This window comes from Nerophis ophidion, linkage group LG01, assembly GCF_033978795.1.
Source record: "Nerophis ophidion isolate RoL-2023_Sa linkage group LG01, RoL_Noph_v1.0, whole genome shotgun sequence".
Classification (NCBI taxonomy): Eukaryota; Metazoa; Chordata; class Actinopteri; order Syngnathiformes; family Syngnathidae; genus Nerophis; species Nerophis ophidion.
In genome coordinates this window covers 16439415-16462419 of record NC_084611.1, presented here as the reverse complement: position 1 = coordinate 16462419, position 23005 = coordinate 16439415, and the positions used below count along the sequence as shown (strand labels likewise).

At 39.9% G+C, this 23005-nt stretch overlaps 1 protein-coding gene across 1 annotated transcript; it reads right to left on the bottom strand.

Annotated features, from left to right (window-relative positions):
• Positions 1 to 21723: 21723 nt before the first annotated feature.
• On the bottom strand, positions 21724 to 22734 carry nkx3-1 (NK3 homeobox 1). The gene is made up of 2 exons (XM_061897291.1): positions 22510 to 22734; positions 21724 to 22444 (listed from the first exon to the last, which is right to left on the bottom strand). The coding sequence occupies exons 1-2, from the start codon at positions 22652 to 22654 to the stop codon at positions 22065 to 22067; spliced, it is 525 nt and encodes a 174-aa protein (XP_061753275.1). The 5' UTR covers positions 22655 to 22734; the 3' UTR covers positions 21724 to 22064.
• Positions 22735 to 23005: the final 271 nt, after the last annotated feature.

Below are 23005 nucleotides of genomic sequence, written 5' to 3'. Positions count from 1 at the left end.
TCGTAATGATTTGTGCAGTCCTTTGAGACATTTGTGATTTGGGGCTATATAAATAAACATTGATTGATTGAATTGTTTTAGATCTTTAAGATGGGGCTTCACGGTGGCAGAGGGGTTAGTGCGTCTGCCTCACAATACGAAGGTCCTGCAGTCCTGGGTTCAAATCCAGGCTCGGGATCTTTCTGTGTGGAGTTTGCATGTTCTCCCCGTGAATGCGTGGGTTCCCTCCGGGTACTCCGGCTTCCTCCCACTTCCAAAGACATGCACCTGGGGATAGGTTGATTGGCAACACTAAATGGTCCCTAGTGTGTGAATGTGAGTGTGAATGTTGTCTGTCTATCTGTGTTGGCCCTGCGATGAGGTGGCGACTTGTCCAGGGTGTACCCCGCCTTCCGCCCGATTGTGGCTGAGATAGGCGCCAGCGCCCCCCGCGACTCCGAAAGGGAATAAGCGGTAGAAAATGGATGGATGGAGGGATCTTTAAGATGGAAAGTGTAGCTCTGCCGTCCAAAGGCAAAACCCAGTAACTCAATGTTGGTCAAAACTGAGCTGATAATAATTTTGGAGTTCCTAGGTGATATGCTTTTTTTGTCATCCCCCCACTTTGGACAAGGGGGAGTTTTCAAGCCCCACCTGCCCCCACCGCCACAACAGAACGCTAATGCCACGCTTAACATTTTCAAATTTATTGAACATCAAGTAACATTCAAGTCAGGGTTTCCCGCACATTCATTTATTTGTGGCGGCTCGCCACGAAAGAATTACGGCCGCCACAAATAAAAAATAAAAATAAATTTCGGCTTTTGACTGGCTCGACCGCTCATAACAGCAATGGGACTCTGTCTGTGAATGGAGTTTGTAGTTACATATGATATAAATATGTAAATATGATATAAATATGTATATAAATATGTACATAAAGTGTTGTAATTATATTCCAACTCCGCGTTCTTCTTGGTCATTGCCGCCGCAAGAATATCATAATAAAAAATAGTTTTTAAGTGAAATTCCCTCCCGTTCCTCGCGCCCCACCTGTCATGTCTCTATTCCCCACAGGTGAGAAACGCTGCATTAGTGTATGCGATATTGTAATTTGTTCCGTAAGTAAGCCGTTACATGCATGACAGGACCTAGCAACTACCACATAACCGCGGGGGATACAACAGAAAAACCTAGTATCTCAAGGGACCAATCGGAGCTTCTTTGTCAGTCGCCTTATTGTCTTTAATGAGACATTTGCACGAATGGGGGCCGACGGTCAACCTGATTATGTGATATTATGGCACGAGGGGATATTTGGAAGATTGGCCCAGGACGTTGCAAGCACCTTCATTAAATGTATTGTTCTTGATTCTTCCCCTTGCATACTCTTTTGGGCAGATAACTGTGGAGGTCCAAATAAAAACTGGACGCTGTACACGGCTCTTGCCCAATGTGCAAACGCAGAATGGGGGCCCACCCGAGATTGTGATAAAATATCTGGAGAAAGGGCACACGGATTCAATCCATGGCTCGATCGGCAAGAAAACGAAAGCTCAAGAAAACATCTATACGTTTGATGGCTTTGTAGATCTTTGTAAGACAGCATCAAGATAGATTGGTTTTCCTTTTGTTTTCGCAAAATCAGCGATAAGTGAGTTACTAGGTTTTGCCTTGGGACGGGAGAGCTGCCGTTATGATGTGCTGTGATGTTTTCTAATGGCCGTAAGTCTTGAACCATGCAAAGTATTTCAATGGTTGGAATCTGCGCGTTTGCATATTTTAGTGACCAGTGTTGTCCTGATGCCAATATTATTTCAATGCTTTTCGGTACTTTTCGATACTTTTTTAAATAAAGGGGACCAGGAAAAAATGCAGTAGTGGCTTTATTTTAACAAAAAATCTTAAAATGCCCTGGACGATGGCGAGCGCCTGGTGGCCGGGCCTGTTCCCATGGGGCCCGGCCGGGCACAGCCCGAAGAGGCAACGTGGGTCACCCCTCCAATGGGCTCACCACCCATAGCAGGGGCCATAGAGGTCGGGTGCATTGTGAGCTGGGCGACAGCCGAAGGCAGGGCACTTGGCGGTCCGATCCTCGGCTACAGAAGCTAGCTCTTGGGACGTGTAAAGTCACGTCACTGGGGGGGAAGGAGCCTGAGCTAGTGCGCGAAGTCGAGAAATTCCGGCTGGATATAGTTGGACTCACTTCGACGCACAGCAGGGGCTCTGGAACCACTTCTCTCGAGAGGGATTGGACCCTCTTCCACTCTGGCGTTGCCGGCAGTGAAAGGCGACGGGCTGGGGTGGCAATTCTTGTTTCCCCCCGGCTCAAAGCCTGTACGTTGGAGTTCAACCCAGTGGACGAAAGGGTAGCCTCCCTCCGCCTTCGGGTGGGGGGACGGGTCCTGACTGTTGTTTGTGCTTACGCACCAAACAACAGTTCAGAGTACCCACCCTTTTTGGGAACACTCGAGGGAGTACTGGAAAGTGCTCCCCCGGGTGATTCCCTTGTCCTACTGGGAGACTTCAACGCTCACGTTGGCAACGACAGTGAAACCTGGAGAGGCGTGATTGGGAAGAATGGCCGCCCGGATCTGAACCCGAGTGGTGTTTTGTTATTGGACTTTTGTGCTCGTCACAGTTTGTCGATAACAAACACCATGTTCAAACATAAGGGTGTCCATATGTGCACTTGGCACCAGGACACCCTAGGCCGCAGTTCCATGATCGACTTTGTACTTGTGTCATCGGATTTGCGGCCTCATGTTTTGGACACTCGGGTGAAGAGAGGGGCGGAGCTTTCTACCGATCACCACCTGGTGGTGAGTTGGCTGCGATGGTGGGGGAGGATGCCGGACAGACCTGGGAGGCCCAAACGCATTGTGAGGGTCTGCTGGGAACGTCTGGCAGAGTCTCCTGTCAGACAAAGTTTCAATTCCCACCTCCGGAAGAACTTTGAACATGTCACGAGGGAGGTGCTGGACATTGAGTCCGAGTGGACCATGTTTCGCACCTCTATTGTCGAGGCGGCAGATCGGAGCTGTGGCCGCAAGGTAGTTGGTGCCTGTCGTGGCGGCAATCCTAAAACCCCTTGGTGGACACCAGCGGTGAGGGATGCCGTCAAGCTGAAGAAGGAGTCCTATCGGGTCCTTTTGGCTCATAGGACTCCGGAGGCAGTGGACAGGTACCGACAGGCCAAGCGGTGTGCAGCTTCAGCGGTCGCGGAGGCAAAAACTCGGACATGGGAAGAGTTCGGGGAAGCCATGGAAAACGACTTCCGGACGGTTTCGAAGCGATTCTGGACCACCGTCCGCCGCCTCAGGAAGGGGAAGCAGTGCACTGTCAACACCGTGTATGGTGCGGATGGTGTTCTGCTGACCTCGACTGCGGATGTTGTGGATAGGTGGAAGGAATACTTCGAAGACCTCCTCAATCCCACCAACACGTCTTCCTATGAGGAAGCAGTGCCTGGGGAATCTGTGGTGGACTCTCCTATTTCTGGGGCTGAGGTCGCTGAGGTAGTTAAAAAGCTCCTCGGTGGCAAGGCCCCAGGGGTGGACGAGATCCGCCCGGAGTTCCTTAAGGCTCTGGATGCTGTGGGGCTGTCTTGGTTGACAAGACTTTGCAGCATCGTGTGGACATCGGGGGCGGTACCTCTGGATTGGCAGACCGGGGTGGTGGTTCCTCTCTTTAAGAAGGGGGACCGGAGGGTGTGTTCCAACTATCGTGGGATCACACTCCTCAGCCTTCCCGGTAAGGTTTATTCAGGTGTACTGGAGAGGAGGCTACGTCGGATAGTCGAACCTCGGATTCAGGAGGAACAGTGTGGTTTTCGTCCTGGTCGTGGAACTGCGGACCAGCTCTATACTCTCGGCAGGGTTCTTGAGGGTGCATGGGAGTTTGCCCAACCAGTCTACATGTGCTTTGTGGACTTGGAGAAGGCATTCGACCGTGTCCCTCGGGAAGTCCTGTGGGGAGTGCTCAGAGAGTATGGGGTATCGGACTGTCTTATTGTGGCGGTCCGTTCCCTGTACGATCAGTGCCAGAGCTTGGTTCGCATTGCCGGCAGTAAGTCGAACACATTTCCAGTGAGGGTTGGACTCCGCCAAGGCTGTCCTTTGTCACCGATTCTGTTCATAACTTTTATGGACAGAATTTCTAGGCGCAGTCAAGGCGTTGAGGGGTTCCGGTTTGGTAACCGCAGGATTAGGTCTCTGCTTTTTGCAGATGATGTGGTCCTGATGGCTTCATCTGACCGGGATCTTCAGCTCTCGCTGGATCGGTTCGCAGCCGAGTGTGAAGCGACCGGAATGAGAATCAGCACCTCCAAATCCGAGTCCATGGTTCTCGCCCGGAAAAGGGTGGAGTGCCATCTCCGGGTTGGGGAGGAGACCCTGCCCCAAGTGAAGGAGTTCAAGTACCTAGGAGTCTTGTTCACGAGTGAGGGAAGAGTGGATCGTGAGATCGACAGGCGGATCGGTGCGGCGTCTTCAGTAATGCGGACGTTGTACCGATCCGTTGTGGTGAAGAAGGAGCTGAGCCGGAAGGCAAAGCTCTCAATTTACCGGTCGATCTACGTTCCCATCCTCACCTATGGTCATGAGCTTTGGGTCATGACCGAAAGGATAAGATCACGGGTACAAGCGGCCGAAATGAGTTTCCTCCGCCGTGTGGCGGGGCTCTCCCTTAGAGATAGGGTGAGAAGCTCTGCCATCCGGGAGGAACTCAAAGTAAAGCCGCTGCTCCTCCACATCGAGAGGAGCCAGATGAGGTGGTTCGGGCATCTGGTCAGGATGCCACCCGAACGCCTCCCTAGGGAGGTGTTTAGGGCACGTCCAACCGGTAGGAGGCCACGGGGAAGACCCAGGACACGTTGGGAAGACTATGTCTCCCGGCTGGCCTGGGAACGCCTCGGGATCCCCCGGGAAGAGCTAGATGAAGTGGCTGGGGAGAGGGAAGTCTGGGTTTCCCTGCTTAGGCTGTTTCCCCCGCGACCCGACCTCGGATAAGCGGAAGATGATGGATGGATGGATGGATCTTAAAATGTGGCAGAACAGTACTTTTCAGAGGCGGCATGGTACCGAATATGATTCATTAGTATCGCGGTACTATACTAATACTCGTATACCAGGGGTGTCAAACTCAAATACAGAGTGGGCCAAAATTTAAAACTGAACAAAGCTTCGGGCCAAGGTTGAACAAATTAACCTTTTAATAGGGACCCAAACAAGTTTTGCATTGAATATTGAACAAGCAAGGCTTATATAACTTTATAGTGACATGCGCATTCGAGGTTTAAATAATAATAATAATAATGAAAAAATATCAATGGCATATCAAATACATTTTAAATAAAAATTGAATGCCTCTTTTCTATTTGCAGTCTTCTGAGGTAAAAATCAACATTATTTTTTTTCACAGGCTAATACATTTGAAAAAAAAAAATGAATAAATCAACCATTCATGCCTTTTTACTGCTCAGTTTGCGACACACTGATCTAATCTGATGTGCCCAAGCCATCTTAATTTTCCTGAAGGAATCAATAAACTACTATCTATCAATCTATCTATCTTTTCTTGGATGCTAGTTCATTAATGTCAGGGCTCAGGCTTATAGCTGAGGCAACCTGAGGTGGGCGGGGTTTGGTGGGAGGGGTGTGTATTGTAGCATCCCGGAAGAGTTTGTGCTGCAAGGGTTTCTGGTGTCTGTTCTGTTGTGTTTATGTTGTGTTACGGTGCAGATGTACTCCCGAAATGTGTTTGTCATTCTTGTTTGGTGTGGGTTCACAGTGTGGAGCATATTTGTCAGTGTCAGAGTTGTTTATACGGCCACCCTCAGTGTGACCTGTATGGCTGTTGATCAAGCATACTTTGCATTAACTTGTGTGTGTGTGTGTGTGTGTGTGTGTGTGTGTGTGTGTGTGTGTGTGTGTGTGTGTGTGTGTGTGTGTGTGTGTGTGTGTGTGTAAAAGCCGCATAAATTATGCTGTTTCTATGTAGGGACGTGACAAAAGGTTGTAGTGCCTTTAAGCCAGGCCCCCAATATTGTTATCCGGGTGGAAATCGGGAGAAATTCGGGAGAATGGTTGCCCCGGGAGATTTTCGGGAGGGCCACTGGAATTTGGAAGTTTCCTGGGGAAATCGGGAGGGTTGGTAAGTATGAGTATTAGCGATATAATACCGGCAGGCCAGCTTTAATGTTAATTTGATATTGCCTCAAGGGCCAAATTAAATTACACGGCCCGCGGGCCAGAGTTTGACACCCATGCCATATACCGTAAAACCCTACTAGTTACTATGTAATCTACGTCAGTGGTTCTCAACCTTTTTTCAGTGATGTACCCCCCTGGGAATTTTTTTTTTAATTCAAGTACCCCCTAATCACAGGAAAGCATTTTTGGTTGAAAAAAAGAGATAAAGAAGTAAAATAAGTGAAGTGTGAAGTGAATTATATTTATATAGCGCTTTTTCTCTAGTGACTCTAAGGGTTTTACATAGTGAAACCTAATATTTAAGTTACATTTAAACCAGTGTTAGTGTCACTGGGAGCAGGTGGGTAAAGTGTCTTGCCCAAGGACACAACGGCAGTGACTAGGATAGCGGAAGCGGGGATCGAACCTGGAAACCTCAAGTTGCTGGCACGGCCACTTTACCAACCGAGCTATACCGCCCCAAAATACAGCACTATGTCATCAGTTTCTGATTTATTAAATTGTATAACAGTGCAAAATATTGGCTCATTTGTAGTTGTCTTTCTTGAACTATTTGGAACAAAAGATATAAAAATAACTAAAAACTTGTTGAAAAATAAACAAGTGATTCAGTTATAAATAAATATTTGTACACATAGAAGTAATCATCAACTTAAAGTGCCCTCTTTGGGGATTGTAATAGAGATCCATCTGGATTCATGAACATTTCTTCACAAAAAAATAAATCTTTATTTATGGAACATGTCCACAAAAAAATCGAACTGTCAACACTGAATATTGCATTGTTGCATTTCTTTTCACAGTTTATGAACTTACATTCATATTCTGTTGAAGTATTATTCAATACATATATTTATAAAGGATTTTTAAATTGTTGCTATTTTTAGAATATTTTTTAAAAATCTCACGTACCCCTTGGCATACCTTCAAGTACCCCCAGGGGTACGCGTACCCCCATTTGAGAACCACTGCTCTACGTCACAGCAGCTCAGACGAGGCATCGAGTAGTGTGGGCGGGGAGCGTTTCCACAGAATGTTTCCAGAGCGGCCAGCCTGAAATGTGTGTGTCAGGGACTGAGGCGGAAGGAGATTTTTACGACCAAGTTCTAAAGCTTAGGGATATATCAGTGGGAACTTTTCTACTTACAGTCCACAGATTCACACTGGAAACCAGTTGTTCAGGGTTGATGGTTTTCTTGATATGTTCTTTTTTGTGTTGACTTTTCAGTCTGTCCGCTACTTCCTCCTCTCCTGCACCCGGCCGCTCACTGTTAAAGACAACAGATGATTAGTCCGACACGCACCACCTGCGCAAACTAATCATATGCCAGCTGTGGTTCTCTGTCAGCACAAGCCACGCCCCCGTCTGATGGCGCTCGGCGAGACGCTGATCTTTCCAGCGCACTGATTACAATCCCCTTCCACATACATCCACCGCCAGACTTAGGCCGGGATATCGGTTTTGGCTCAAAATCTCACGATACATGGCCCCATTCATTCTTTTCTTAACACGGATCAATCGTCCTGTCCCCTTAGCAGAAAAACAGCCCCAAAGCATGATGTTTCCACCCCCATGTTTCACAGTAGGTATGGTGTTCTTGGGATGCAACTCAGTATTCTTCTTCCTCCAAACACGACGAGTTGAGTTTATACCAAAATGGATACATGGATGATACAGCAGAGGATTGGGAGAATGTCATGTGGTCAGATGAAACCAAAATAGAACTTTTTGGTATAAACTCAACTCGTGTTTGGGGGAAGAAGAATACTGAGTTGCATCCCAAGAACACCATACCTACTGTGAAGCATGGGGGTGGAAACATCATGCTTTGGGGCTGTTTTTCTGCTAAGGGGACAGGACGATTGATCCGTGTTAAGGAAAGAATGAATGGGGCCATGTATCGTGAGATTTTGAGCCAAAACCTCCTTCCATCAGTGAGAGCTTTGAATGGTTGACCAAATACTTATTTTCCACCATAATTTACAAATAAATTCTTTAAAATTCCTACAATGTGAATTCCTGGATTTTTCTGTCTCTCACAGTTGAAGTGTACCTATGATGAAAATTACAGACCTCTGTCATCATTCTAAGTGGGAGAACTTGCACAATCGGTGGATAACTAAATACAGTTCCTTGTTCCGGGACCCAGCCTGCCTTGCATCTCTTGGAGTTGGGTAATGCAACATGTTCCTTTTATCGGCCGACACGTGGGACGCTGAGAGATACACGCTCACATTCTGCCGGCCGTCAAAACAGACGCTATCTGCCCTCTTGGTGGCTAATTAGCTGTTTACGCTGAGGGTTTGGTATAAAGGCTGCGGACGCTGATAAGAGGATAAGTCCTTTTTTTTTTTTTGATTTTCTTCCTGGTATTTGCCTGCTTTGTTCATCTTGTACCAATAAAAACAGGTTTGTCTTCTTGCGATGGCCGCGGTGAGGAGTGGAGCCACTTGACAGGTTCTCTTGCTCTCGTGTCACGTTGGCATCTTGTGACGGTCACGCAGCGATAAGACCCGGCTCTTTAAGATCCTTGTCTCGTGGGAGTTGTGTCTCCTCTTCCCGCGCTTGTTCTTGCCATTGTTAGCTCCGGTGACGGGCAAGCTTGCTCGGAATATGTACCAAGCTGAGCTACAAGCAGTAGCGAGCTACGTGGAGCTAAAAAAACGTAGCTCAGCTACACTTTCCAGTAGCTTAGCTACTTTTTCAACCAGTAGGTTTTCCACTAGTTTAGCTATTTTTTTAACCAGCAGCTTAGCTCCTTTTTTAACCGGTAGCTTAGCTACTTTTTTAACCAGTAGCATTTCCAGTAGCTTAGCTAGGCTGACCATATTCTATAATCCCAAAAAGAGGACAGATATATGCGTGCCAAGGCCGGGAGTAGGTGAAAATTTGCCAATGATAACTACTACTGCAGGTGAAAATGCACTTCCGGTTTTTGCTTTAAACCGGAAGTAAAAGCCCCCATGGCGTTTCTGCTCAGAATGATTCCTCATTCATCACTCCAAGCAACGTTTATACGTTTTACAATATAACTAAAACCACTTAGATAACCATGCCATGTGTGATGTCTGTAGGAGTGTTTACATAGGCTGACCATATTGTGAAATCCCAAAAAGAAGACATGTTTGCGTGCCAAGGCCGGGACTAGGTGAAAATTTGCCAATTATACTTGAACTTGCTTTATAAATAATATATTCATTTAAATAAAACATTTTTTCTTCTCTGTTGACAGCAGTGTTGGCGCTAGGGATTTTTAAAATGGGGTCCCGGGGACCCCATCAAGTCATAAAAATGGGGTCTACAATACATTTTTTGGGGTCCCACTTTTTTGTAAGCGTTTTGAAAACAAATGATAAACGTATGCATTGTCCCGTTATATCTCACATTCTATATCGTGTTTTGGAAAAAGGTTGTCATAAACATTACTTAATTCATCCATCCATCCATTTTCTATCGCTTATTCCCTTTTGGGGTTGCGGGAGGCGCTGGCGCCTATCTCAGCTACAATCGGGTGGAAGGCGGGGTACACCCTGGACAAGTCGCCACCTCATCGCAGGGCCAACACAGATAGACGGACAACATTCACACTCATATTCACACACTAGGGTTAATTTAGTGTTGCCAATCAACCTAAAAAAAATAATAAAAAAAAGAAAACAAATGTGTATGCATATGTAAATGTATTCAGTTAATAACATTCATTCACTTTCTTCTTTCCTTCATGGATCTAAACTTTACCGCTGCTGGTAGTTTTTTTCTATGTTTTTATTTAATAAGTTGTAGGTGTATTTATTTCAGTGTAAAAGTGTAAAAAGTGTTTTGCTTGGGTCATGAAATGATGACAATGGTGTGCCAAGGCATACATACTTTTTCTACTTAACGCCTAAATCTTTGGAGTCTACATCAACTTCACATCTACAGTATCCCTCATTTCAAAATGTTTTAGTTTTTTTATGTTGTTTTTCTTGTTTAGTTTTCTCTTTCACCCTTTTTTGTCAAACAAAACTATGTTTTTAATGGCAAGCACACAAAATATGCAAAATCTTCCACCAAAAATATTTTTCTTAGTGGAATATTTAATGTGAAGTAATGGGAACCTTGGATAGGACACCCTGCTATTATTAAGTGGGGTTAAAAACAAAAAATGAGGACGGTGTGCGCATGCAGCAACAGCCATGAGGGAGGGGCGGAGAGCGAAGTAGTGGAGTGATTGTCAATCAAGGCTTACTTGTTCAACAGCCATACAGGTCACACTGAGGGTTGCCGTATAAACAACTTTAACACTGTTCCAAATATATGCCACACTGGGAACCCACACCAAACAAGAATGACAAACACATTTCGGGAGAACATCCGTACCGTCACACAGCTTAACCTCAACAGAACAAATACCCAGAACCCCTTGCAACACTGACTCTTCCGGGATGCTACAATATACACCCCCCGCTACCCCCTAACCCCCCCACACCTCAACCCCGATTATGTCACATCGAATTTTCCACTTTGAAAAATATTTTTGGTGGAAGATTTTGCATATTTTGTGTATTTGCCATAAAAAAAACATACATTTGTTTGACAAAAAATGGCGGGGGAAAAAAAACATTTTGAAATGAGGAATAGATTTGAAGTTGATGTAAACTCCAGAGATTAAAGTGTTAAGTTTAAAATATATGTATGTTTATAACTGAATACATTTACATATGCATACAAATTTGTCTTCTTTTTATATAATTTCTTTTAATGAATGAAGTAACGTTTATGACAACCTTTTTCCAAAACACAATATAGAATGTGAGATAAAATACGTTTATCATTTGTTTTATAAACGCTTACAAAAAAGTGCGTCCCCAAAAATTTACTGTGGGAGCCCATTTTTATGACTTAATTGGGTCCACGGGACCCCATTTTGAAAATTCCTAGCGCCAATATTTCTGTCAACAGAGGAGAAAAAATGCTCTATTTAAATAAATATATTATTTATAAAGAAACTTCAAATATCATTGGCAAATTTTCACCTAGTCCCAGCCTTGGCACACATATGTGTGTCCTCTTTTTGGGGATTTCAGAATATGGTCAGTAGTTTTTCAACCAATAGCTTAGCTACTTTTTTAACCAGTAGCATAGCTACTTTTTTAACCAGTAGCTTAGCTACTTTTTTAACCAATAGCTTAGATACTTTTTTAACCAGTAGCATAGCTACTTTTTCAACCAGTAGCTTAGCTACTCTTTTAACCAATAGCTTAGATACTTTTTTAACCAGTAGCTTAGCTACTTTTTTAACCAATAGCTTAGATACTTTTTTAACCAGTAGCTTAGCTACTTTTTTAACCAATAGCTTAGATACTTTTTTAACCAGTAGCATAGCTACTTTTTCAACCAGTAGCTTAGCTACTCTTTTAACCAATAGCTTAGATACTTTTTTAACCAGTAGTATAACTACTTTTTAAACCAGTAGCTTAGCTACTTTTTTAACCAGTAGTTTTTCCAGTAGCTTAGCTACTTTTTTTTCCAGTAGCTTTTCCAGTAGCATAGCTCATTTTTTAACTAGTAGCTTAGCTACTTTTTTAACCAATAACTTAGATACTTTTTTAACCAGTAGCTTAGCTACTTTTTTAATCAGTAGCTTTTCCAGTAGCATAGCTCATTTTTAACCAGTAGCTTAGCTAATTTTTTATTCAGTAGCTTAGTTACTTTTTTAACCAGTAGCTTTTCCAGTAGCTTAGCTTCTTTTTTAACCAGTAGTGTTTCCTGTAGCTTAGCCCTTTTTTTTAACCAGTAGCTTTTCCAGTAGCTTAGCTTCTTTTTAACCAGTAGCTTAGCTCCTTTTTTAACCAGTAGCTTTTCCTGTAGCCTAACTCCTTTTTTAACCAATAGCTTTTCTAGTAGCTTAGCTCCTTTTTTAACCAGCAGCTTTTTCAGTAGCTTAGTTACTTTTTTAACCAGTAGCCTAGCTACTTTATTTAACCAGTAGCTTATCTTCTTTTTTAACCAGTGGCTTAGTTACATTTTTAAGCAGTGGCTTAGCTACTTTTTCAACCGGTAGCTTTTCCAGTAGCTTAGCTACTTTTTTAACGTGTAGCTATTCCTGTAGCCTAACTCCTTTTTTAACCAATAGCATTTCTATTAGCTTAGCTCCTTTTGTAACCAGCAGCTTAGTTACATTTTTAAGCAGTAGCTTAGCTACTTTTTCAACCAGTAGCTTTTCCAGTAGCTTAGCTACTTTTTTAACCAGTAGCATTTCCAGTAGTTTTGCTACTTTTTTTAAGCAGTAGCTTGTCCAGTAGCTTAGCTACTTTTTTTAACCAGTAGCTTTTCCAGTAGCTTAGCTTCTTTTTTTACCAATAGTGTTTCCTGTAGCTTAGCCCTGTTTTTTAACCAGTACATTTTCCAGTAGCTTAGCTTCTTTTTAACCAGTAGCTTAGCTCCTTTTTTAACCAGTAGCTTTTCCTGTAGCCTAACTCCTTTTTTAACCAATAGCTTTTCTAGTAGCTTAGCTCCTTTTTTAACCAGCAGCTTTTTCAGTAGCTTAGTTACTTTTTTAACCAGTAGCTTAGCTACTTTATTTAACCAGTAGCTTATCTTCTTTTTCAACCAGTGGCTTAGTTACATTTTTAAGCAGTGGCTTAGCTACTTTTTCAACCGGTAGTTTTTCCAGTAGCTTAGCTACTTTTTTAACCTGTATCTATTCCTGTAGCCTAACTCCTTTTTTAACTAATAGCTTTTCTATTAGCTTAGCTCCTTTTTTAACCAGCAGCTTAGTTACATTTTTAAGCAGTAGCTTCGCTACTTTTTCAACCGGTAGCTTTTCCAGTAGCTTAGCTACTTTTTTAACCAGTAGCATTTCCAGTAGTTTTGCTACTTTTTTTAAGCAATAGGTTGTCCAGTAGCTTAGCTACTTTTTTTTAACCAGTAGCTTTTCCAGTAGCTTAGCTTCTTTTTTAACCAGTAGTGTTTCCTGTAGCTTAGCCCTTTTTTTAACCAGTAGCTTTTCCAGTAGCTTAGCTTCTTTTTAACCAGTAGCTTAGCTCCTTTTTTAACCAGTAGCTTTTCCTGTAGCCTAACTCCTTTTTTAACCAATAGCTTTTCTAGTAGCTTAGCTCCCTTTTCAACCAGCAGCTTTTTCAGTTGCTTAGTTACTTTTTTAACCAGTAGCTTAGCTAATTTTTAACCAGTAGCTTTTCCAGTAACTTAGCTTATTTTTTAACCAGTCGTGTTTCCTGTAGGTTAGCCCTTTTTTAACCAGTAGCTTAGCTTCTTTTTAACCAGTAGTTTAGCTCCTTTTTTAACCAGTAGCTTAGCTACTTTATTGAACCAGTACCTTAGCTTCTTTTTTAACCAGTGGCTTTGTTAAATATCTTAAGTATCTTTTCCAATAGCTTAGCTTATTTTTTAACCAATAGCTTTTCCAGTAGCATAGCTAATTTTTAACCAGTAGCTTAGCTAATTTTTTTACCAGTAGCTTAGGTACTTTTTTAACCAGTAGCTTATCCAGTAGCTTAGCTTGTTTTTTTAACCAGTTGTGTTTCCTGTAGTTTAGCCCTTTTTTAACCAGTAGGCTTAGCTTAATTTTAACCAGTAGCTTAGCTGCTTTTTCAACCAGTAGCTTTTCCTGTAGCCTAACTCCTTTTTTAACCAATAGCTTTTCTATTAGCTTAGCTCCTTTTGTAACCAGCAGCTTAGTTACATTTTTAAGCAGTAGCTTAGCTACTTTTTCAACCTGTAGCTTGTCCAGTAGCTTAGCTACTTTTTTTTTTAACCAGTAGCTTTTCCAGTAGCCTAGCTACTTTTTTAACCAGTAGCTTTTCCTGTTGCTTAGCTCCTTTTATAGCCATGTAGCTCGGTAACTTCCTTTAAAGCTCCAAGCTACAAAGACAGAAAATGGACTGCGAATCCTTTCAATAAAATAAAGAGCTGGATGAATGAGAACATCCATAGAAACGGAGACAATCCATGATGAGTCACAATGAGCTCATTTTAACTTCTACTACTTCATCCACGATTGACCTCTATCAACCATTGCATTGAATCATGACTCAGTCCTACTTTGTGCCCTTTGAGTAATCTGATTACTTGCTCTGGTAAAGGAATGTGTCCCTATTCTCCTTTCTTGTCTCATGTTCACTCACCTGGACCTTTCTCCGGCTCCACCTGCACAAGGTAAGGTGATGACAAACACAGACTGTATTGGAAAATAATAGATAACCAGGCCCGGATTCCAGAGGTTTCCATCCGACAAGATGTTTATCATTGAGGCTGTCGTTTGCAGTACACACTTTCTACGATTCAAGTTACCTTGTGAGAGAGGCTACTTATTTTTGTATTTTAGTTTAATCAAATGAGGTGGCGACTTGTCCAGGGTGTACCCCGCCTTCCGCCCGATTGTAGCTGAGATAGGCGCCAGCGCCCCCCGCGACCCCGAAAGGGAATAAGCGGTAGAAAATGGATGGATGGATGGATGGAAATCACAGCTTCCAAATTAAAAGGGATGTTTGCGACTTTCATGCGGATGCCTAGAGGGCGCCAGTGTGTTTTAAAGGGCTCGTATTATACGAAACATACGGAAGTGTTGTTGTAGTAAAATGATGTTCAAACGTGTGCGTGTAGTCCAGGGGCGTCAAACTCAAATACAGAGTGGGCCAAAATTCAAAACTGAACAAAGCCGCGGGCCAAGATTGAACCAATTAACCTTTTAATAGGGACCCAAACAAGTATTGCAATGAATATTGAACAAGCAAGGCTTAAATAGGGCAGCACAGTGGAACAGGGGTTGGTGTGTCTGCCTCACAATACAAAGGTCCTGAGTAATCCTGGGTTCAATCCCAGGCTCGGGATCTTTCTGTGTGGAGTTTGCATGTTCTCCCCGTTACTGCGCGGGTTCCCTCCGGGTACTCGGATTTCCTCCCATGGAACAGGCAGAACTTATATAACGTAATAGTGCAAAATCAACTTTCAAAAAACAAACGAAAAAACATCAGTGGTATATTAAATAAAATGTTATTAAAAAAATTATTGCCTATTTTTATTTGCAATTTTCTGAGGTACATATCAACATTAACTTTTTCCACAGGCTAATAAATTCGAAAATAAAATAAAAATGAGGTGGGCGGGGTTTGGTGGTAGCGGGGGGGTGTATATTGTAGAGTTTCGGTGGAGTTAGAGCTGCAAGGGGTTCTGGGTATTTGTTCTGTTGTGTTTATTTATGTTGTGTTACGGTGAGGGTGTTCTCCCGAAATGTGTTTTGTCATTCTTGTTTGGTGTGGGTTCACAGTGTGGCGCATATTTGTAACAATGTTAAAGTTATTTATACGGCCACCCTCAGTGTGACCTGTATGGCTGTTGACCAAGTATGTATGTGTGAAAGCCGCATACATTATGTGACTGGATGAAAAGAGGACGTGACGACATGTTGTAGAGGACACTAAAGGGACGCTCCCAATATTGTTGTCCGGGTGGAAATCAGGAGAATGGTTGCCCAGGGAGATTTTCGGGAAGGGCACTAAACTTCGGGAGTCTCCCGGGAAAATCGGGAGGGTTGGCCAGTATGAGTATTAGCGGTGAATGTGGTGTTACCGGCGGGCCAGCTCTAATGTTAATTTGATATTGCCTCAAGGGCCAAATGAAATTAAACACCGGGCCATTATTGCCCCGCGGGCTGGAGTTTGACACCCATGGTGTAGTCCAATGCCCGTGCATGTGTATTAGTGCTGTCCTAATACCAATATTTTGGTACCGTTACTTGTACTAAAATAATTTCGATACTTTTCGATACTTTTCGATACTTTTCGATACTTTTCGATACTTTTCGGTACTTTTCGATACTTTTCGATACTTTTCGATACTTTTCTAAATAAAGGAGACCACAACAATTTGCATTATTGGCTTTATTTTAACAAAAAAAAATCTTAGGGTACATTAAACATGTTTCTTATTGCGGTTAAGCCCTTAAATAAAATAGTGAACATACTAGACAACTTGTCTTTTAGTAGTAAGTAAACAAACAAAGGCTCCTAATTAGTCTGCTGACATATGCAGGAACATATTGTGTTGTTTATCTACCTAATATTTTAATATTATTAAGGACAAGTGGTAGAAAATTGATTATTAATCTACTTGCTCATTTACTGTTAATATCTGCTTATTTTCTCTTTTAACATGTCCAATCAATCAATCCAATCAATCAATCTACGCTTCTGTTAAAATTTAATAAGCACTTATTCTTCTGTTGTTTGATACTTTACATTAGTTTTGGATGATACCACAAATGTAGGTATCAAGCCGATACCAGGTCGTTACAGAATCATACGTTGGTCAAATGTTGTGATGCCAAGAATATCGACATAATCGTAGTAGTATCAACCAGATACGCTCTTGTACTTGGTATCATTACAGTAGATGTCAGGTGTAAATCCACCAATGGCGTTTGTTTACATTTTGACGGCGGTGAGCTACGTTGTGTAGTCTTGCAGGGATGATACTTGTAAGAAACTAACTTTGTCGCCATGAAGACGAGGATTAGTGATTTAGAAGTAGCTAAAACACTGCCGACAGCGGCCGAACTTTAGCCGCTAGCTAGCTAACCATGTCTTAAAGCACCTCTTCCTGAGGGTGTTTCAGTGTTATAACTTAACCTTTATCGTCAGTTTTTAAGCCAAAATGCGTCCGTTCTCCCTTTTCAGTCAACACACTGTGTTTGCTTATAAGTACTCCGTGATTGTGCGCTGCCGAACATGCTCCTTTGTTAGTAAAACCACCAATGTCACGACGTGACGACGCGCCGTCATGCCCGGGAACCGGTACTTTTCAAACAGAGTATAGTACCGTTTTTGATTCATTAGTACCGCGATACTATACCAGTACCAATATACCGTACAACCCTACTTGTCACGGTTCTTAATCGATTAAAAAATAAATCTATCCTGTCCGGCCACTCAGACAAATTATATTGTTGATTTAGCAAAGGGGTCTCAAACTCAATTGTAATCTTCTGTGTTCACGGTAAAAATGAGGTTAAAAAGTAGGTTAAAAGAAGGTTGAAGGTAGGTTAAAAATGCAATTATTGTATTTATACTAAAATCACAACAATGTGTATCGATGTTATTAATGAGATGTAATGTTGACTTTCCCATCTGCAATAAAACCACTTATTTATACCAATATATCATCTACCAAAATATTAAATATACATACTGTTGTAATAACTGCGATGAAGTGAAGTGTGAAGGGAATTATATTTATATAGCGCTTTTTCTCTAGTGACTCAAAGCGCTTTACACATTTAAACCAGCGATAAAATAATACATTGTAGTATTTTAAACTGTTATCTTCAGTGTTTACGCCAGAAATCTTGTTAAAAAAGTAGGTAAAAAGAAGGTTAAAGTAGGTAAAATTGTGGTTAAAAAGTAGGTAAATTAACATAATTATGCTATTTATACTAAAATCACAACAATGTGTATCAATGTTATTAAAGAAATATATTTTTTACCTTTACATCTGCAATGAAACAACTTATACAAATATATCATGTACCAAAACATTAAATATACATACTGTTATATTAACAACAATAAAATAACACATTGTACTATTTTATTATGTTATCGTCAGTGTTTTAATGCCAGAAACCTTGTTAAAAAAAGTAGGTAAAAAGAAGGTGAAAGTAGGTAAAATTGTGGTTAAAAAGTAGGGAAATTAACATAATTATTCTATTTATACTAAAATCACAACAATGTGTATCAATGCTATAAAAGAGATGTAATGTTTACTTTCACATCTGCAATAAAACAACTTATTTATACAAATATATCATGTACCAAAACATTAAATATACATACTCTTATAGTAACAGCGATAAAATAACACATTGTAATATTTTATTATGTTATTGTCAGTGTTTTAATGCCAGAAACCTTGTTTAAAAAAGTAAGTAAAAAAAAGGTTGAAGTAGGTAAAATGCGGTTAAAAAGTAGGTAAATTAACATAATTATGCTATTTGTACTAAAATCACAACAATGTGTATCAATGCTATAAAAGAGATTTAATGTTTACTTTCACATCTGCAATAAAACAACTTACTATACAAATATATCATGTACCAAAACATTAAATATACATACTGTCGTAATAACAGCAATAAAAAAGCACATTGTAATATTTTATTATGTTATCGTCAGTGTTTTAATGCCAGAAACCTTGTTTAAAAAAGTAGGTAAAAAGAAGGTTAAAGTAGGTAAAATGTGGGTAAAAAAAATAGGCAAATTAACATAATTATGCTATTTGTACTAAAATCACAACAATGTGTATCAATGCTATTAAAAAGATTTAATGTTTACTTTCACATCTGCAATAAAACAACTTACTATACAAATATATCACGTACCAAAACATTAAATATACATACTGTTGTAATAACAGCAATAAACTAACACATTGTAATATTTTATTGTTATCTTCAATGTTTACGCCAGAAACCTTGTAGATACAAAGAAGGTAAAGTAGGTAAAAATGTGGCTAAAAAGTAGGTAAATTAACGTAATTATGGTATTTATACTAAAATCACAACAATGTGTATCAATGTTATTAAAGAGATTTTTATGTTTACTTTCACATCTGCAATAAAACCACTTTTTATATGAATATATCATGTCCCAAAATATTAAATATACATACTGTTATAATAACAGCGATAAAATAATACATTGTAATATTTTTTTTTTTATCTTCAGTGTTTACGCCAGAAACCCTGTTAAAAAAGTAGGTAAAAAGAAGGTTAAAATAGGTCAAAATTTGGTTAAAAAGTAGGTAAATTCACATAATTATGCTATTTATACCAAAACAACAGCAATGTTATTAAAGAGAAGTAATGTTTACTTTCACATCTGCAATAAAACAACTTATTTATACCAATATATCCTGTACCAAAACATTAAATATACATACTGTTGTAGTAACAGTGATAAAATAACACATTATAATATTTTATTATGTTAATGTCAGTGTTTTAATGCCAGAAACCTTGTTTAAAAAAGTAAGTAAAAAAAAGGTTAAAGCAGGTAAAATGCGGTTAAAAATAGGTAAATTAACAAATTATGCTACTTATACTAAAATCACAACAATGTGTATCAATGCTATAAAAGAGATTTAATGTTTACTTTCACATCTGCAATAAAACAACTTACTATACAAATATATCATGTACCAAAACATTAAATATACATACTGTTGTAATAACAGCAATAAAATAACACATTGTAATATTTTATTCTGTTATTTTCAGTGTTTACGCCAGAAACCTTGTTAAAAAAGAAGGTTGAAGCAGGTAAAAATGTGGTTAAAAAGTTGGTAAATTAACAAAATGATGTTATTTATACTAAAATGACAGCAATGTTCTGAAAGAGATGTTATGTTTACTTTCACATCTGCAATAAAACAACTTATTTATACCAATATACCATGTACCAAAACATTAAATATACATACTGTTGTAATAACAGCAATAAACTAACACATTGTAATATTTTATTCTGTTATCTTCAGTGTTTACGCCAGAAACCTTGTTAAAAAAGAAGGTTGAAGTAGGTAAACACGCAGTTAAATTCACATAATTATGCTATTTATACTAAAATAACAGCAAAGTTCTGAAAGAGATGTTATGTTTACTTTCACATCTGCAATAAAACAACTTATTTATACCAATATACCATGTACCAAAACATTAAATATACATACTGTTGTAATAACAGCAATAAACTAACACATTGTAATATTTTATTCTGTTATCTTCAGTGTTTACGCCAGAAACCTTGTTAAAAAAGAAGGTTGAAGTAGGTAAACACGCAGTTAAATTCACATAATTATGCTATTTATACTAAAATAACAGCAAAGTTCTGAAAGAGATGTAATGTTTACTTTCACATCTGCAATAAAACAACTTACTATACAAATATATCATGTACCAAAACATTAAATATACATACTGTTGTAATAACAGCAATAAACTAACACATTGTAATATTTTTTCTGTTATCTTCAGTGTTTTCGCCAAAAACCTTGTTAAAAAACAAGGTGAAAGTAGGTAAAAATGTGGTTAAAAAGTAGGTAAATTAACAAAATTATGCTATTTATACTAAAATGACAGCAATGTTCTGAAAGAGAAGTAATGTTTACTTTCACATCTGCAATAAAACAACTTACTATACGAATACATCATGTACCAAAACATTAAATATACATACTGTTGTAATAACAGCAATAAAATAACACATTGTAATATTTTATTCTGTTATCTTCAGTGTTTTAATGCCAGAAACCTTGTTAAAAAAGTAGGTAAAAAGAAGGTCAAAGTAGGTAAAAATGTGTTTAAAAAGTAGGGAAAATTAACATAATTATGCTATTTATACCAAAATGACAGCAATATCATTAAAGAGAAGTAATGTTTACTTTCACATCTGCAATAAAACCACTTATTTATACCAATATATTCTGTACCAAAACATTAAATATACATACTGTTATAGTAACAGTAATAAAATAACACATTGTAATATTTTATTATGTTATTGGCAGTGTTTTAATGCCAGAAACCTTGTTTAAAAAAGAAGGTAAAAAGAAGGTTAAAGTAGGTAAATTCACATAATTTTGCTATTTATACTAAAATGACAGCAATGTTCTGAAAGAGAAGTAATGTTTACTTTCACATCTGCAATAAAACAACTTACTATACAAATATATCATGTACCAAAATATTAAATATACATACTGTCGTAATAACAGCAATAAAAAAGCACATTGTAATATTTTACTCTGTTATCTTCAGTGTTTACGCCAGAAACCTTGTTTAAAAAAAGTAGGTAAAAAGAAGGTTAAAGTAGGTAAAATGTGGGTAAAAAAATAGGTAAATTAACATAATTATGCTATTTATACTAAAATCACAAGAATGTGTATCAATGCTATAAAAGAGATTTAATGTTTGAGACACCAGTGATTTAGGGCTATATAAGTAAACATTGAATGTTTACTTTCACATCTGCAATAAAACAACTTACTATACAAATATATCATGTACCAAAACATTAAATATACATACTGTTATAATAACAGCGATAAAATAACACATTGTAATATTTTATTCTGTTATCTTCAGTGTTTACGCCAGAAACCTTGTTAAAAAAGAAGGTTGAAGCGGGTAAAAATGCGGTTAAAAAGTAGGTAAATTAACAAAATTATGCTATTTATACTAAAATGACAGCAATATTCTGAAAGAGAAGTAATGTTTACTTTCACATCTGCAATAAAACTACTTATTTATACCAATATATCATGTACCAAAACATTGACTATACATACTGTTGTAATAACAGCAATAAAATAACACATTGTAGTATTTTATTATGTGATCGTCAGTGTTTTAATGCCAGTAACCTTGTTAAAAAAGTAAAAAAAAAGGTTAAAGTAGGTAAAATGCGGTTAAAAAGTAGGTAAATTAACTAAATTATGCTATTTATACTAAAATCACAATAATGTGTATCACTGCTATTAAAGACATTTAATGTTTAATTTCACATCTGCAATAAAACAACTTATTCATACAAATATATCATGTACCAAAACATTAAATATACATACTGTTGTAATAACAGCAATAAAATAACGCATTGTAATATTTTATTCTGTTATCTTCAGTGTTTATGCCAGAAACCTTGTTAAAAAAGAAGGTTGAAGTAGGTAAAAACGCAGTTAAATTCACATAATTATGCTATTTTTACCAAAATGACAGCAATGTTCTGAAAGAGATGTAATGTTTACTTTCACACTTGCAATAAAAGAAGTTATCATGAAATAAACAGACTATTATGATAACAGCCGCCAGTCATATTTTACTCCCACTTCCCCCACAAGGCGGGCCTCCACGGCCCCCTGTAGTCCCACAAGAAGGGTCCGCACCGACAGAAGGTGCTGATGAGAGCCGTGTGGTCCACTTTGTAAGCGTCCTTCCACAACTCGGCCCCCTGCTGCTTCCTCTTGGTCTTGTACCTGCGGTTCTGAAACCAGATCTTCACCTGCGTCTCCGTCAGCCGCAAGGCGCCGGCCAGGTGCGCTCTCTCCGGGGCAGACAGGTACTTCTGCTCTTTGAACCTCTTCTCCAGCTCCAGCACCTGCAGGTGTGTGAACGCCGCCCGGGACCGCTTGGTTTTCCCCGCCGCCGGGGAGCGGTCGGACCGGGACGTGCCGGGACAGGTCTTGTCCAGGGCCGCGGCTGAGATGTGCGAGATAGGGCGGGCTTTTACGTAGGAAGAGTTTGCAAAGAAAAGTCTTGCTCACCAGTCTCCTCCGCCGACCCGGACGACTTGTCGGCGTCTTCCTCCCATCCGTCCGCCGTCCGCAGACGCCCTCGGGCGGCGTGGTCCTTCGTGGACAGGATGTCGTCGATGAGGAAGGACGTCCGGGGTTTGACCGGATCGGACATGTTAGCGTCCAAGCAGGGAGAGGCCTCCTCACTAGTGTCACACAGCGGCGTGTTCCTCACACACACACACACACACACACACACTGGCATTTTATAGTAGTCCGGGGGCGGGGTTTTGGAGGAGGAGGCGGGACAAAGCTGACTGGAGGGGCTCAGCCCTTCAGTAACTCTCACTTTGCTTCTTTTACTTGACAGAAATCGAAATACTTTAAAGTACTTTAAAGTTAAAGTAGCTATGATTGTCTGCATTTGAGCCGTCACCCTTGATCACTCCCTGGGAGGTGAGGGGAGCAGTGAGCAGCAGCGGTGGCCGCGCCCAGGAGTAATTGGGGTGATTTAACCCCCAATTCC